This window comes from Malaya genurostris, chromosome 2 (assembly GCF_030247185.1).
Source record: "Malaya genurostris strain Urasoe2022 chromosome 2, Malgen_1.1, whole genome shotgun sequence".
NCBI classification, from domain to species: Eukaryota; Metazoa; Arthropoda; class Insecta; order Diptera; family Culicidae; genus Malaya; species Malaya genurostris.
Genome location: NC_080571.1, coordinates 252840705 through 252857212, shown reverse-complemented (window position 1 = coordinate 252857212; position 16508 = coordinate 252840705). Strand labels below are relative to the sequence as shown.

The 16508-nt window shown below is 38.6% G+C and overlaps 1 protein-coding gene across 3 annotated transcripts in view; it reads right to left on the bottom strand.

Moving 5' to 3' along the window:
- The window catches only part of LOC131429523 (AF4/FMR2 family member lilli), a 269359-nt gene that overhangs the window by 162195 nt on the left and 90656 nt on the right, over window positions 1-16508 (bottom strand). For all 3 annotated transcript variants that reach the window (XM_058593693.1, XM_058593694.1, XM_058593695.1), the window contains one exon: window positions 14844-14967. In XM_058593693.1, the coding sequence (XP_058449676.1) occupies window positions 14844-14967 (124 nt within the window). The remainder of the gene's footprint in view (window positions 1-14843; window positions 14968-16508) is intronic.

Sequence of the window (16508 nt, the reverse complement as noted above, 5' to 3'; positions counted from 1 at the left end):
GTATAAGCCTCTTCAAGCGCATGCGTAGCATTATTATTGTATTATTCCATAGCTCCTTTTCGATGGGAAGAATTTTTCCGTACTGCAACAAGGTTCTACGAATAATATTCTCGTGAGCTGCGGTCATGCACTCGCACTTCGAAAGTGTCATTATCCATGTACGCTGATATGTTGTACTTTATGTTACCGTGTTCCACATAATGCACACTGTTTGTTTGCACGTTATTCGATAAAGAAATGAATACGGACTTAGTCATTCGTCTTGTTGAACTGAAATAAATGCACATTTTTAATATCGAGATGCATCTGCTCTTTAACCAGTTTCAAGTTCCTGTATCGGAATTTTACACTACACAGTTTGAAAGAAACCTGTAAAATTTTATTGAATCAGATGTAACAAAAGACATCCATCAGAAATAACAGAAATGCACATATCTGCTGGCCAGGTGAATGGTTGACGTAAATTCAAGCATATTGTAATTTCTTTGATGATGACACAATATTACATCTATTAACATGTAAAAATAAATTTTGCGTCTCTATCGATGTAAGCTTCAGCCAAATGAACTGTGAAATTAATGATATAACTTTTGTTCACATGCGTTGAATTGTGCGTGTAAGCGAATCGCGACGCTCCTTTTATGTGCATCTACAGGGTGATTTTTTAAGAGCTTGAGAACTTTTTTAAACAATAAAACGCATAAAATTTGCAAAATCTCATCGGTTCTTTATTTTAAACGTTAGATTGGTACATGACATTTACTTTTTGAAGATAATTTCATTTAAATGTTGACCGCGGCTGCGTCTTAGGTGGTCCATTCGGAAAGTCCGCTTTTTTATCGACAAATTTTGTTCAGCGATGAGGCTCATTTCTGGTTGAATGGCTACGTAAATAAGCAAAATTGCCGCATTTGGAGTGAAGAGCAACCAGAAGCCGTTCAAGAACTGCCCATGCATCCCGAAAAATGCACTGTTTGGTGTGGTTTGCACGCTGGTGGAATCATTGGACCGTATTTTTTCAAAGATGCTGTTGGACGCAACGTTACAGTGAATGGCGATCGCTATCGTTCGATGCTAACAAACTTTTTGTTGCCAAAAATAGAAGAACTGAACTTGGTTGACATGTGGTTTCAACAAGATGGCGCTACATGCCACACAGCTCGCGATTCTATGGCCATTTTGAGGGAAAACTTCGGAGAACAATTCATCTCAAGAAATGGACCGGTAAGTTGGCCACCAAGATCATGCGATTTGACGCCTTTAGACTATTTTTTGTGGGGCTACGTCAAGTCTAAAGTCTACAGAAATAAGCCAGTAACTATTCCAGCTTTGGAAGACAACATTTCCGAAGAAATTCGGGCTATTCCGGCCGAAATGCTCGAAAAAGTTGCCCAAAATTGGACTTTCCGAATGGACCACCTAAGACGCAGCCGCGGTCAACATTTAAATGAAATTATCTTCAAAAAGTAAATGTCATGTACCAATCTAACGTTTAAAATAAAGAACCGATGAGATTTTGCAAATTTTATGCGTTTTATTGTTTAAAAAAGTTCTCAAGCTCTTAAAAAATCACCTGTTATAAAGAAGTAAATTTTTCTAAGCTTGTAGTTAGCCATGTTTGAGCGGCAAGTGAAAATTAAGTGCTAAGCATGTAAATCTAAAACAGTCATGACGGAAAACAGAGTTGATAGACAGAAAAATAAGTTTTACTTATTTTATAGTTTACGTTGTATAGAAACTTGATAGAAAGCAAACTTAATATTATTTGTGAAAAAAATTTCGGAAATTTATGTTATATTCAGTGGAAAAGCATGTCTAATGCTGATTTCCGTCATCACTGTTTAAATCAGCATTCCGTTACGTTGAATTTTCAGACATTTTTACTGTGTCATCAACGATTGTATTCTTGCAAACCGAACCGATTTGCCCAAATTTAGGCTCATTTGAAAGCTACTATTAGAGCAGCTAGAAGTTCTATATGGAATATTTATAACAGAGCAGAAACTGGAACAAACGTATCCCCAGCAAGCCGTTCTAGTTTTATTTATTCGACCAGTTCTTCTGTCAAATTTAAAACTGGTCTATGATGCCGTTCTATTTTTTGTATATTTGAAACACGAGTAAAATACTGCTGGGGCTGCCAGTGTTTCTTGTTATAACATTAAGATTTAAATTTTGTAACTGACATAAACTATGCATCCAGAACTAGAACACTACTGAATATGCCCTTAGGTCATTGATCAAGTTTGAAGATCAAATGACTCTCACTTCCGGTTCCGACGATATAATGGTATAAGTGAAGTAACTGACAAAACGCGTTGTTTTTGTCTTTCTCTATAGGAAAGTAAAAGAATTGCTAACGAAACCGACTTTCGAACGAAGCCTCGGAGACCCACAGTGTTACATACCATTCGGCTCAGCTTGACGAGATCGTAAAACGTCTGTATGTATATGTGTGTGCACTTTTCAACGAATTTTTTTATCGCCCAGTTTTCTCGGAGATGGCTTAATCGATTCCACCATGACTATGCTCGTTTGAAAAATACTATTGAACCATTGATCAAATTCGAAGCTCAAATAGCTGGCACTTTTGGTTACGGAGATATAATGGCATACAAGACGTAACCGACAAAACGCGTCATATTTTCTCAAAGATGGCTTAGCTGATTTCTACAAGTCTAGGTTTGTTTGAAAGCTACTATTGAATTTGGATGAACGTCGAAAATCAAATGGGTGTCACTTACGGTTCTGAAGATATAATGGTATAAGTGACGTAACCGACTAACCGCACATTTTTCATCGGCTAAAGTTTCTCGAAGATGACTAAACGAATTTCGATAAGCTTTTTTGAAAGCTAACAGTGTCAATCAAATTTGGAAGGTCCAAAACGGGAAATTAACGAAATATTCAAATTGATTTTGAACAGCTAAAGTTATAACAAAAAATTGATTTTGAAAGAAATTTTTTTCTGTAGAGTGCAATCAATAATAAAATTTGCCAGGTTGCAAAGATGGAAGTTGTGAGCATAGAAATAGTTCGCACACAATTCGGAAGTATGAAGAGTAGCTTACCTTCCAGGACAAGGAAAAATTTGGACGTAATTTTGGCACCGTGGACAAAAACCTGGATCAGGAAATCATGTAAGATTTCATCTTTAAAAAGGGTGCTTCCTTGCGAGATGTAACAAAAAAGCTGGTAGCTTGCATGAATACTGCCGATTTAGCAAAGACACGAAATGGACTGAGCACTTTCAAAAAACAGAAAAGAAAAAAAGAGTTTAGGGGACGGGTACAGCGTGATGGGTAAGTCGATGCCTTTCACGCAGGTTCGATTCCCAACCCCGCACATAGGGTCAGAAAAATTTTCTGGCCCGAAGAGGCGAATGACCTTAAGGTTAAAACCTCTATAATCAAAATAAAAAAAAACAGAAGTGAATAACGAGCCGTATCTTATTTGAGAATTTTGGTACCGCAAGGGTGCCGGTTTTTTGCTAAATGCACATAAAGAATTCCTTTTTACGTTTCACTTTCAGCTCATCAGTGCGTCAGTAGTTTATGTTGAACTGCTAATGCCACCTAACGGTTCAACATAAATCGCTGAGCAGACGTGAAGTTAATGTTATTTACATTTACACTTATAGCACCGAAGTGCGATGTCTATACTAACGTGCCGAAAGAAACGAAACTATGTGAAGGCGTACTGGCGTTAGCAGTTCAACATAAACTGCTGACGCAGTCATGAGCTGAAACCGAAACGTAAAATAACGAAACGTATCTGTCGAACCAAGTTAACCCTTAAGTTAAACGATTAACTACTGGACGGAAAATCAACATGCGTAATCATGGATGTTTAATCCTACGTGGAATTTGATTATAAGTTTTACACGGTCCATACTGTACAAAGTATTGAAGATGACGATAAGTCGATTTAAACAAAAACAACCCTTCTTAATCCACCTAGTGGTGTGATAATTCCTTTCTCTTCTTTCATAACAGTCTCATGAAAATATATTTCATACTTTTATTAAATAATTTCGGACACTAATTTTGACACCAATTGATTCAGATTGAATAGAGTAGTTCACAATAGCATGCTTCAGTGTTTATGTCACACAGTCAGCATCATTTTTCTAAACTAGTGCTTGACATTTGCGTTGCCTATTTGTATGAGAACAGTGATGCTAATCTAAAAAACGAGTGACATTATTTTCACATTTCTGGTATATATCACCCTGTAATTACTGAACCGGAAGTCGTATCCGCATGATAATTCGGAACTTTGTATGGGACCATAAGACCTGTAATTTGAATCTAAGTTTGTTAAAATCGGTTCAACCATCCCAGAGTAATGTGGGTGACATTATTATCACATTTTTTATGGATAACATTCACAGTTTTTATGCATATCACTCTGTATTTCCGGAATCAGAATTTGGATCTAAATGATATTCAGGAACTTCGTATAGGACCGTGAGACCTTTCATTTAAATCTGAGTTTGAGAAAATCGGTTTAGCCATCTCCGAGAAAAGTGAGTGACGTTATTTTCACATTTTTAATGCATTATTTTCCCATTTTTGGTGCATATCATCCTGCAATTCCGGAAGCTGAAGTCGGATCCAAATCATATTCAGGAATTTTGTATGCGACTATGAGACCTTTCATTTAAATTTAAGATTGTGAAAATCGGTTTAGTAATCTCCGAGAAAAGTGAGTGACATTATTTTCACATTTCTGCATATCACCCTGTAATTCCGGAACCGGAAGTCGGATTCAAATGAAATTTAGGAACTATGTATGGGACCATGAGACCTTTAATTAGAATCTAAGTTTGTGAAAATCGGTTAAGCCATCTCCGAGAAAAGTGAGTGACATTTTTTTCACATTTTTAATGTATTATTTCCCCCTTTTTGGTGCATATCACCCTGTAATTCCGGAACCGGAAGTCGGATGCTAATGAAATTCAGGAACTTTGTATGGGGCTATGAGACCTTTAATTTGAATCTAAGTTTGTGAAAATCGGTTTAGCCATCTCCGAGAAAAGTGAGTGACGTTATTTTCACATTTTTAATGCATTATTTTCCCATTTTTGGTGCATATCATCCTGCAATTCCGGAAGCTAAAGTCGGATCCAAATCATATTCAGGAATTTTGTATGCGACTATGAGACCTTTCATTTAAATTTAAGATTGTGAAAATCGGTTTAGTAATCTCCGAGAAAAGTGAGTGACATTATTTTCACATTTCTGCATATCACCCTGTAATTCCGGAACCGGAAGTCGGATTCAAATGAAATTTAGGAACTATGTATGGGACCATGAGACCTTTAATTAGAATCTAAGTTTGTGAAAATCGGTTAAGCCATCTCCGAGAAAAGTGAGTGACATTTTTTTTTTCACATTTTTAATGTATTATTTCCCCCTTTTTGGTGCATATCACCCTGTAATTCCGGAACCGGAAGTCGGATGCTAATGAAATTCAGGAACTTTGTATGGGGCTATGAGACCTTTAATTTGAATCTAAGTTTGTGAAAATCGGTTCAGCCATCTCGGAGAAAAGTGAGTGACATTTTTTTTCACAATTTTTGTATATATCACCCTGTAGCTCCGGAACCGGAAGTCGGATCCAAATGAAATTCAGGAACTTTGTATGGGGCTATGGCTTAACCGATTTTCACAAACTTAGATTCAAATGAAAGCATTTGAATCTAAGTTTGTGAAAATCGATTAAGCCATCTACGAGAAAAGTGAGTGACAATATTTGTCACACACACATACACACAGGTAATTGCTCAAGTTTCCAAATCTGTACTGAAGTTTTCCAAAGTTTTCCAAATCTGTACTGAAGCTGATGAGAAGCGTAAGATCAAAAATCCACTTCTTGCCGTACAATTAAATTGATTTCGAAAATGTCGCGTGCAGTTCGTCGTATACAATTATACTCGACGTAGTATAGTACACTGAGGTCTCTTTTTACGTGGGGGATACGTACCGCGTAAAAAAACCTTCCGTTCCGTTTCCGTTCCGGCACAGCCATAGTCCTTAATACGATATAATACTGTGTTATTCTTCAAAATAATTTTCTCCGATTCTTGAAAAAATAACCGAAATCGGTTTGTTTGACAGTCTACTGATAGAAACTATCAATTGAAGAAGATTTGAGGTCGATTTAGAATTTTTTATGATTCACACTTTACCCTATACTGCCGGATCCGGAAGTCGAGTCCGGATGAAATTCAAGAAATACGTATGGGATCACAGGACCTTACATTTGAATTTAAGTTTGTAAAAATCGGTTCAGCCATCTCCGAAAAAAATCTGGTGCACCTATTTTCACAATTTTTTGCGCATTTTACCCCATAATTCCGGAACCGGTAGTCGGATTCAAATAATATTCAGGAAATTTGTATGGGACCACAAAACCTTTCATTTGAATCTAAGTTAGTGGTTCAGCCATCTTCGAGAAAAGTGCAAAAACCGTTACATACACACATACGCACAAACACATATACACACACATACACATACATTTTGCGTACTCGGCGAACTGAGTCGAATGGTATATGACATTCGGTTCAAAAGTCGGTTTTCACAGTGATTGCATAACCTTTCTATGTGAGAAAGGCAAAACACCGCGTAACTTCGGAAATCATCGAAAAAAAGCCGCGTAAAAAGAAACCGCAAAGAACAACCGCGTAAAAAACGACCCCAGTGTACAATAGAGAACAGAAAAATGAAATGAAAGTTGGCTATGTCAAAAAACTAAGCTCGTATTGTTATTTTCGAATCGTTCTTAGATTTTCTGGGATACCCTATATTCGTTGGTCTGTTTTCCAACCTGGTTTTTTTTGTTGGATACTAATAAATACTTAAAATAAGCTTCTTCAGTGATTGAATCAACTGCTTATTGCTTGTTAAAAATTCATGTTGACGTTAGTTTCATCGTCTCTTAGAACACTTCTCAAAACTTGTTCAGAGTTCCTACATCTTCTGACCTACAGGCAAGCGAATATTGTTGAATTCGTCCAAGAATATTTATTCCGATGCTAAACTTGACCTTGGGTTTCATAAGACTACGATCAGGGTCGATTCACAGAAGTGTTCAAGACAATGGCTGGGCAAGTGCGACAGTAATTAGAAACAATACCAAAATTACTTCAATCATAGTCTAGTACATAGTCGCCTAGCTTTAACCAATATTGTTGCGATAAAGGGTAATTAAAAGAACAAAATTTTAATTTTTTTATTACCTCGGAAGGTCGTCATTATCGGTCATTCAACTTGTGCTGTTCTTTTTTCATTCAAAATCCCGTGCATGAGACATATGCAACTAAATGACTCTGATTTTTAAACCAATTTGAATGAGCCATAATGATTCAACACGTATCGAAAGTTCTCCCCAATCGCATGCATATTACTGAAAAGCCCGTACCATCGTAACCCGGGGGAAGCGGAATACCGCCCGAATGTCCCAAATTAACGGCAAACCGCAGTTCGTCCGGCCGACGCCCAATTGTTTACGGTCAGTCATCGTGAAATCGTAAAACCTTCATCGCAACTCGTTTTTTCCGTTACCCTCGGGCAACCTCGGCTGACTGACAATCTTTATCCTCACCAACTATTAAATCGTAAACAGTGACTTTACATTCTTCCTTCCGCCGTTCCGGTGAACATGCGGTGCGAATCGCCCACCCCGAGCAGCTGCGAGCCACTTTGCCAACCCATTCCACATTCGCATGCCTACTTGCAGGCACTTGGACCCGGTGGTCGCCGATGGTGGCACACACCGGGAGCAGCGAAATTTCCAGCCAACTAATTATGATAATTAGTGTTTGCTTTGTCATGCGAAACTATTTTTCCGCGGCTTTCTGGTACCGCCTATCTTCCCCGCAGCAGACAACAAACACACACACACATACTTAAACTTTGCTGTGTACTGTTCTGGTGGATTTCTAATGTCCAAAGGAGAAGATTTCGTGGGTCCCAACAGATGAATTTACTGTGTTATTCTAACAATCAGAGAAGCTTGAAAAGCGGACCAGCTACGAATCACAAAATCAGTGCATTTTTTTGCCTCGTCTCCTAGTGCATTTTTTGCACGCAAATAACAGACAGTGAGTGTACAGTGAAACGGGTTGGAAGCCAATACACTCATCCAGGCATTGCGAGTAGTTCGTTACGCGCAGCGACACGTGATAAGAACTGTCGGTTGATGGGGGGCTAGCTTTTTTTTCGCGGAATACCGACCATCGTTGCACGTGGCCTTAAAAGAGCCCGTGGTGATGTCTATCTGCTGGTTCATAACAACCGCGATAAGGAGGTGCATCTTCTCGATTGCCATTTTTTGTTGTTGTTGTTGTTAGAAACGAGAGAGTTTGATGAAGAAAAAAAGATGTTACCCCACACACGCACAGTAGTCGATGGCAGTAGGCTAGCATCGAATGGGCGGTTGAATCGACATGGTTCGCAACGTCGGAATCGTTTTGTGGTGATTTGTTGTTGGTGCAACTTGCACCTGAAGCTTTTGTGGGTTAACTTTGAGATGGGCTTTATTTTATAACGATTGTTTAGTGGGCCACACTGTGCCTAAAGCAATCGATTGTTCATGTAACTGTAGTACACGCAAAAGAAAGGGGGTTCAAATATGGGCTTAGTAAATTTTTTTTTATTTATATAATTCTCACATTCCTTTGCATTTTAAACGAATAACATCAAAGCTATTTGAATTAGCTTCACATTTCACTAAAATAACCTGATTTTCACAGTTTTTTTTATCGGCTGCCGTTTTCAGTTAATATCATCCACTATTATAGGAAAAAAATTTAGTTTGAATTACATTTTCACATAAATATGCCTGAATTATAGTCCCAGGCAAAAACACCGAATCCCTACGCTTCACCTCATTGACAGTAGGACAACGACTCATCAGAGACATCAATGGGTTTCCGGATTCATATATTGGACATTCATAAGCTCTGAGATTCGCTCTAGGGAAGCGTAGCGACTATTGACTCATACATACAAGTCTCTCTTTAAGCAGTTTTTTATGAGTTGTTTTGCCTTTCTTATATAGAAAGGTATTCCATTCGACTCAGTTCGTCGAGCTGAACAGTGTCTGTGTGTGTGTGTGTCAAATAATCTCACTAGGTTTTCTCAGGGATGTCTGAATTGATTTTAGGTTCAAATGAAAGGTCTTGTGGTGATGATGATGATGATGGTCCCGCCTCATACTATCCTGGTTTTCTATCCAGGGTGATTCAAGATTTCCTACCCGGGAAGATCCTTGAACAAATCAGCAAAAAATAGTCCATTTTGGAATTCCTTAATTTGATCCGGATCCTACTTCTGGTTTCAGAATTATAGGATAAAGTGTGTTAAAATGTTTGTACTAAACTGACCTCAAAACTACTCCCATCTGTTATTATCAGTAGACAGTCAAACAAAACGATTTAGTAGTCAAATCTCTTTGGTTTCTTTCTGAAATCGAAGAACATCACAGTATGAGAATATGATTGTTATGAGAAAGCCCTCATTACATCGCTAGATGGATTAAAACAGATTTAATGCGAATTGTTTATTTTATGCCTTCTTATACTAGTTTTCAGTTATGCGAATTTTCGAAGTTATGCTCTCTCTATCTCTTTCTCTCTGTATGTGTTGTGTGTGTGTGTGTGTGTGTGTGTGTGTGTGTGTGTGTGTGTGTGTGTGTGTGTGTGTGTGTGTGTGTGTGTGTGTGTGTGTGTGTGTGTGTGTGTGTGTGTGTGTGTGTGGTGTGTGTGTGTGTGTGGGTGTGTGTGTGTGGGTGTGGGTGTGTGTGTGTGTGTGTGTGTGTGTGTGTGTGTGTGTGTGTGTGTGTGTGTGTGTGTGTGTGTGTGTGTGTGTGTGTGTGTGTGTGTGTGTGTGTGTGAGAGTGTGTCAAATAATCTCACTACGTTTTCTCGGAGATGACTGAACCGCTTTTGGCAAACTTAGATGATTGGCAATGAAAGGTCTTACGGCCCCATACGGAATTCCTGAATATCATCCGAATCCGACTTCCGGTTCCGGATTTATAGGGTAAAGTGTGTTCAAAATTGTACACCGTCACTTAAACCGGCGAAACAAAAACTGTAAAAATATTCTAAACTGATCTCAAAACTACACAAATCGATTGCCATTATCGGTAGGCAACTAAACAAACCGATTCCGGGTATCCTGGTTCTCGGTCTCCGGTTCCGGAAGCTCTGGAAATAGTGGTCATATATTCCAGAATTTTGAATAGAATATCACAATATTATATTTGAGAAAGGCACCATTACACCACTAGGTGGATTAAAACAGGTCTTTTTTAATTTGTTGAAAAAGAAGATTCTGGAGATTCTGGCGACAAATTCCAAATGCATAAGAACACCTCTTTACCAACAGTTCGCTTTGTGTAAGCTTAGGCCCACCAAAAAAAAAACGCCACAGGTTTTTTTAGACCTTCACTAAGATCTGATTTGAGGCTCTGTCTACGCAATAACATTATTGTTCAATCTGGAAACCATTTCGATTTTGTTCTCATGCATTTTCTAGGACAGCGGGGCGCTGACAGCATTGACAAATAAACGACTGATTTTCGTAAGTGACCTACGGTTTGCATGGAACCTTTGAGTCCTATCAAATGATCATGTAAGACGGAGTAGAATAAATACTTTACATAGACTTTTAAGAAAATCATTAACACACAGTCTTTCCATACAAAATGTGTGGGGTCCCGCCAGATACCATTAGTCAAACCGAGGGTAGTCTTCTAATATCGGTCAAGAGCTGAGCTGACGATATTCCCTTTGATTCAAGCGTTTGCCCAACTGATACTGTCCATCTTGTTCATAAGTGACAATTTTTACACCCTTCATCTATAAGCAGTGTTTCTATTGATTTAGAATTTGTATAGCAGCAACCCTGACAATATTTTTGTAAATGTTCTAAAAACAATACTCAAGTAAGTTCCTTCGCCGAAATCCTTCCTGTGTGGTCATGCAATTGTTACCTGTGACCAGTCGGAGTAATATGGTTCAAGTTATTTATGTGTTTAAGTCTGGTAACTGTTGTGATGGTAATAAAGAATATCGTCCGTGTTGAAAAAAACATTTTTGAAAAACTCTTGGACTCCAGAAGTACTTGGACATACACAGCCTTCCGACAAGGGTCTGTCACCTATTCCAACAAAAAACAAAGAATGAGAGAGATCAATCGAAAAAATATGATTGGGGCTTTAATTTAGACCATTTAGATTACACAACGTTTTTTTGTCAAACACGATTGCTACAGTATCAGAGGTATCGTTAATTTTATAAACGGTTTGTATTCTACAAAAATACATTTTTCTGTACATAACTTTCCTTTTTTTAAGAAAAAAAATAATTCATTTTGGATGAAACATGTTCAGAGTGTAATGTTTACATGTACCGAATTGGGTCACAATGTGTTAAGTGGACGAGTTAGCTCCCAAGCAAGTAGCGTATTGACAAACAATTATGGGCGCGGTCGTGGAAAATCTGAGAAACAGACCTTGTGGATCGAGAAACTTTTGATAATCGACAATTCGATCGTGTTCCGTGTGGGAAAATCATTCAAGGAGATCCAGTCGACCCAGGGACGAGTCTTCAAGGTGAGGAAGGCACCGATAAACCAAACCGAACCGATAAACAGAACACGGTGTCGTTTAGAGGTTAACCTTTTTGTGCTAGAGCTCAAAACCGTTTTGAAAACTTGTTTATTTTGTTTTCGACTCGTCAGTGCATAACAGTTTACGTTGAACTGTTATGCTACCAAGCAGTTCAACATAAACCACTAAGCAGATATAAAGTTTCTGCTACTTCGGTGTAACACCGCACTGACGAGTCGAAGACGAAACATAGTTTTCAGAATACGGTGGTCGAATTCAGCGCCAGAAAGCGGTAATGCGAGTGGTTGATGCAGTCGAAATGCATCGTAATGAACGACATAGATTAAAGCGAACGTTAATCAGATCCCTGACCAAGCGTTTTGCATTGGCAGCCGTACATAACGAACGGCACCAACAACGGCCAAATATAGAAAGAAAAAAGTTCCAAAAGCGCCTGTTATCCTACCTCCAGTCCCGCGAAAATGACATTCTGTTTTGGTTTGATCCGGCAATGTGTCATTGCGCGAAACCGGCGATAGAGTGGCACAAAGCCAACGATAATGTTTTCGTACCGAATGAGATAAATCAGCCAAACTTGCCAGAACTTTGTCTAATAAAAAAAAATCTAGGCGATTCTGGAGGGCAAGCTCAAAAAAAACAGATGGCAGATATGTTGCACAAGATTTGATGGTAGCGTTATGTACAAGTTGCAGTCGTTTTTCTAGGAAAGTAGGTTGAATAAACCAACTTTCCAAAAAGATTCCTAATATGCGATTATTTATGCGCACATGCGATATTTTGGACGAGAGTCTGCAGTTGAAATAATTATAAGGCCGCAAAACGCGAGCGTACGGCGGAAGCGTATTTGGTCATTTTGATGCGGAGTCGAAAATATATTTATTTTCATTCAACAATATATTTATTAAAGCGATGCCAAAGGCAAGGAGCATGTGGCGAAATCTTCCGGAATTACACTTTTCGTACGAGATCAAAACGTAAAATAATCTGTATAAAAATGTAATTTTCAGTATCGTTTATGTGAGAAATTTATACAAGTTCTATTCTAAAAAGTTTACCACTACTTCCGGTATTTTCTGAACTGAATTCCGAACGGATATAACTTGAAGAAGTTTGTATGGACATCAACTAATAGAACTTATGTATTCAAAAGGTTTTAAAGAATTTACGTAGTTATTATAATCGTAAATTTTCACCATTTATGATCCTATAATGCAAGATCCGAAAACCTGAACCGAATATAATTCAACAGTCACCTATAGGACTATAGGACCTTTTATTAACATCTAATTTTGTTACTGTTCTTTTCGTTTCGTCTTCGACTCGTCAGTGCAGAGCAGTTCAAATTGAACTGTTTAGTGCAAACTTAAACTGTTCCGTTTGAACCGCGAACCCTTTTTTCAATTGCGCCGAAGCGCAATGTCTTTCCTAACGTTCCAATGGAAACGAATAGGCGGCATCACGAGCAGTGCAGAGTTGTTCAAAGTCGAGTCGAAGACGAAACGTAAAGAATAGTGCAAACGGCACATAATGCCTTTAGAACAAAAACGTCTTTTAGCCAAACCCCTAAATAATTAGTTGATAATTCCAGTTTCTGTTTCCGGAAGTACCAGAAATAGTGGCTAAACATTCCAAAGCGGAACTCACCATGATTTCGCAACGATTTTTAAATCGATTTTAGGACGGTTTAGAAGAGTTTTTTTACGTTCCTTGCATCGTAACTCTACACGTCGGTTTGACATTTTTTACATTCATCATCCTATTTTAGATTTTAGGAATTCGCACCTCTTCAAATGGTGCCTTGTGACAAAACACTCTTGAAAATAAAATTATTGCCCTACAGTTCCGGAACCGCAGGTCGGATCCAAATAAATTTCAGGAGTTGCAATGGAATTCTGAATCCGTTCATTTGCGTCTAAGTTTATGAAAATCGGTGCAGCACGCTCTGAGAAAATTGAATGCATATTTTTCTCATATTTTGCACAAGTAATTCCAGAAGTCGGATACGAATGAAATGTAAATAATACTCAGAAATATTACCATACGGTCGTAAAAAGATTTATGTCAACCACGAAAAATACATCGGTGTACGTAATCTGGATCAATATTCAATGATTGACTAACTGTTTGTGTTGTATGAATAATATTGCATAAGAATCGAGCCCCGTTTCAACTGCGATTTAATGTAATGGAAGTTGATTGAAAATCGTACATAGTAGAATGTGTATTCATTTTCCCAGGAACGAATCCGAACTCACTAATCACCTCGTGCCTGCTTCAAATGCTTATCAGTTCAAGCTGTCAGTCCTTAACTACCCACTTTGTTTCACTTGCTTCCAGATACAATATACTAACTTCTCGAACGTGTGTCAAGTTACCATTTCATTCTTTGACAAATCTCATTGTTTATTCAAGAAATGCTCCCACCGCCCGTAAGAGTCTCTGCACTATTTCACTCGTTCTATCTATCAATCGAAACCTCCCGGCATCTTCAAGCCGGCCGTCCACCCTTGTTCAGGTACCCGAAGGCGTACCCCCAGCTTGCGCAACTGCACACACAGCCCAACCGAAGGAAAGCATAGAAAATGAATACACATGCAGACTTTTGCAACAAGCTCTCAAGTTTGCAGCCCACACACCGCACCCGTATCCCCAAAACGTTGCCTTCGCTTACACCCGCACTCACAATAGGAAAAGAAAGGCCGCCAACCAGCGCAGCGTACCACCACCCAACAAGTGGATTACGTTTTCTACGTTCCGTTTGAAGTGCATGCATCAGCGGGGGAGGGATTTGGAAGCCGCAGCGGGACAAAACTCGTACATTTTGTAATTTCCTTCGTTTCGCAAGAAAAGGGCACTGCCACCATTGCATCCGAAAGTACTCAACGACATCATTATGCAGAGGAAAAGTTCAAAACAGTTGCAGGGTTGGTTCGTTGGTTGGCTGGTTATGGAGTTTGCAGGGGGGAGGGGAAGCAAGGAAATATTCCCATTCAGGAAAAGTTTGGAAACTCGACCTGCTGAACATCTCGCCGTGGTTCGGAAAACTATAACCTTATCAGCGGTACAGTGTGAGTTCGAAAATTTATACACGAAATTCATGAGGGACGTTGCGATACCGAGCACCGTTCAAGCGCGCAATTCCCACAATTCGGTTCTCCCGGAGATCATTAGGAAGTCATACTTCGCAGCTCACTTACCACTTTAACCGGAGCGGCAAATATCGGTGCTGCTGGTTCCGCATCACGTTCGGCCTGTAGCACTGCAGCTCGTGCCAGCTTATCGCGTTCTCTGCGCTCCATCCTGCTGTCCTGCTCATCATGCCTGTGGAAAATACAAGGAAAAGTCAACTATGAGAATGTTGCTTCAGATGTACGGCGTTACGAAAGATGTTGAGGGAAGGGGTGAGGATGTATCGTTCGCGAAGGATGGCTACGGTTTCCTTCTTCCTGATGCAATTGAGAACATTAGACATTGGGCCCGGTCGAGCGCCATCGAGGAATAACCGTTGCCAAAATTAAAAACATTCAGATTTATAGCTGAATGTTTTGCAACCATTCGAATAAAGTTCACAGAATTGCTGGTTTTTATTTTTTTGGCCTTTAATTTCTGCTAAAAAAGCTATGAGCGAAAACTCATAAACAAATTAATCATTGACGGCGGAAGCGGTTATCGTTTCTTGGCAGGTTTTTTGCACAATTTTAAACAAGATTATTATTGAATTTGATCAGTATCTAACAAAGAAAACCGATTGAAAAAATGGCATGCGAATGCTACTATGTAATGAAAACTGCGAAAATCTTACCGCAGCAGCGGGACTTGAACCCGTAGCTAGCTCCTATCCGGGGAAATTGTTTTGCCAATTAAACTACCCTGCATATGAAAACACATGAAGAGACAGCCTAATTCACTAGAAGAGCCGAGGGCTTCCAATGAAATAGGACTAAAAATGAATGCTGTGGCGGCTGAGTAAAGCGAAGCATGCTCGGTTCTTCTAGTCAATTAGGCTCTCTCTACATGTGTTTTCATATGAAGAGTAACTTAACGCTTATGACAGACACGTGATATCGGAATCACTGTACACCGTGAAATCACATGTCTGTCACCCTAAATCACGGTGGTATCACGCGAGCATCATGATACAACGGTGATTTCCGTACTACAGTCATTTATCGTTGTACTGTGCGAAATCACATCACTGTTTACTGCTACCAGCGCCATTGATGAGCAATGGTGAACTCACGAAACAATATTTCCTTCTTCAGAGTATCAAATAATGAACAACCTTTGTTTTATTTTGAAAAAAAAATATCTGTAAAAGGCTAACTAGTAGCATAAAACTTATACACTTTATCAACGTTGTAGCTTATTTTCAAAAAGCAGTCAAACCAAGAAATGTTCATAAATTTGGTGAAGTTTTTAAATACAATTAATATATTCATATTTGTACATAAAATCAGCACTATTGAGTTTTTGTTTTCTATTCAATAACATGTAAATTTATTGTTGAAATGGATTTAGAACACATAATGATTCATATTTCGAATGCACATGTCGTAATAATAAACGATAAATATACACAACATCAATAAACCAATTGTGTAGTCACAACTTTAAACTCCTCAAAATCCTAATAAAACCATTATGAGATTATATTCCAGCCTAGTAGACCATTTTTCATAAGCGTTATGAAGAAAAACGAAGCATCAAACCTATGTCAAATCTATTTCGGAATGATTTCAAATTCAAGAAGGTTTTATGGTTATCAGCTTTATGATGAACGTAATCCTTTTTATGAAAATTTCGTAATGAATAAAATGTTTCGCTTTTTTTTTAATATGTGTGTGCCATGCCGTTTTTATTGG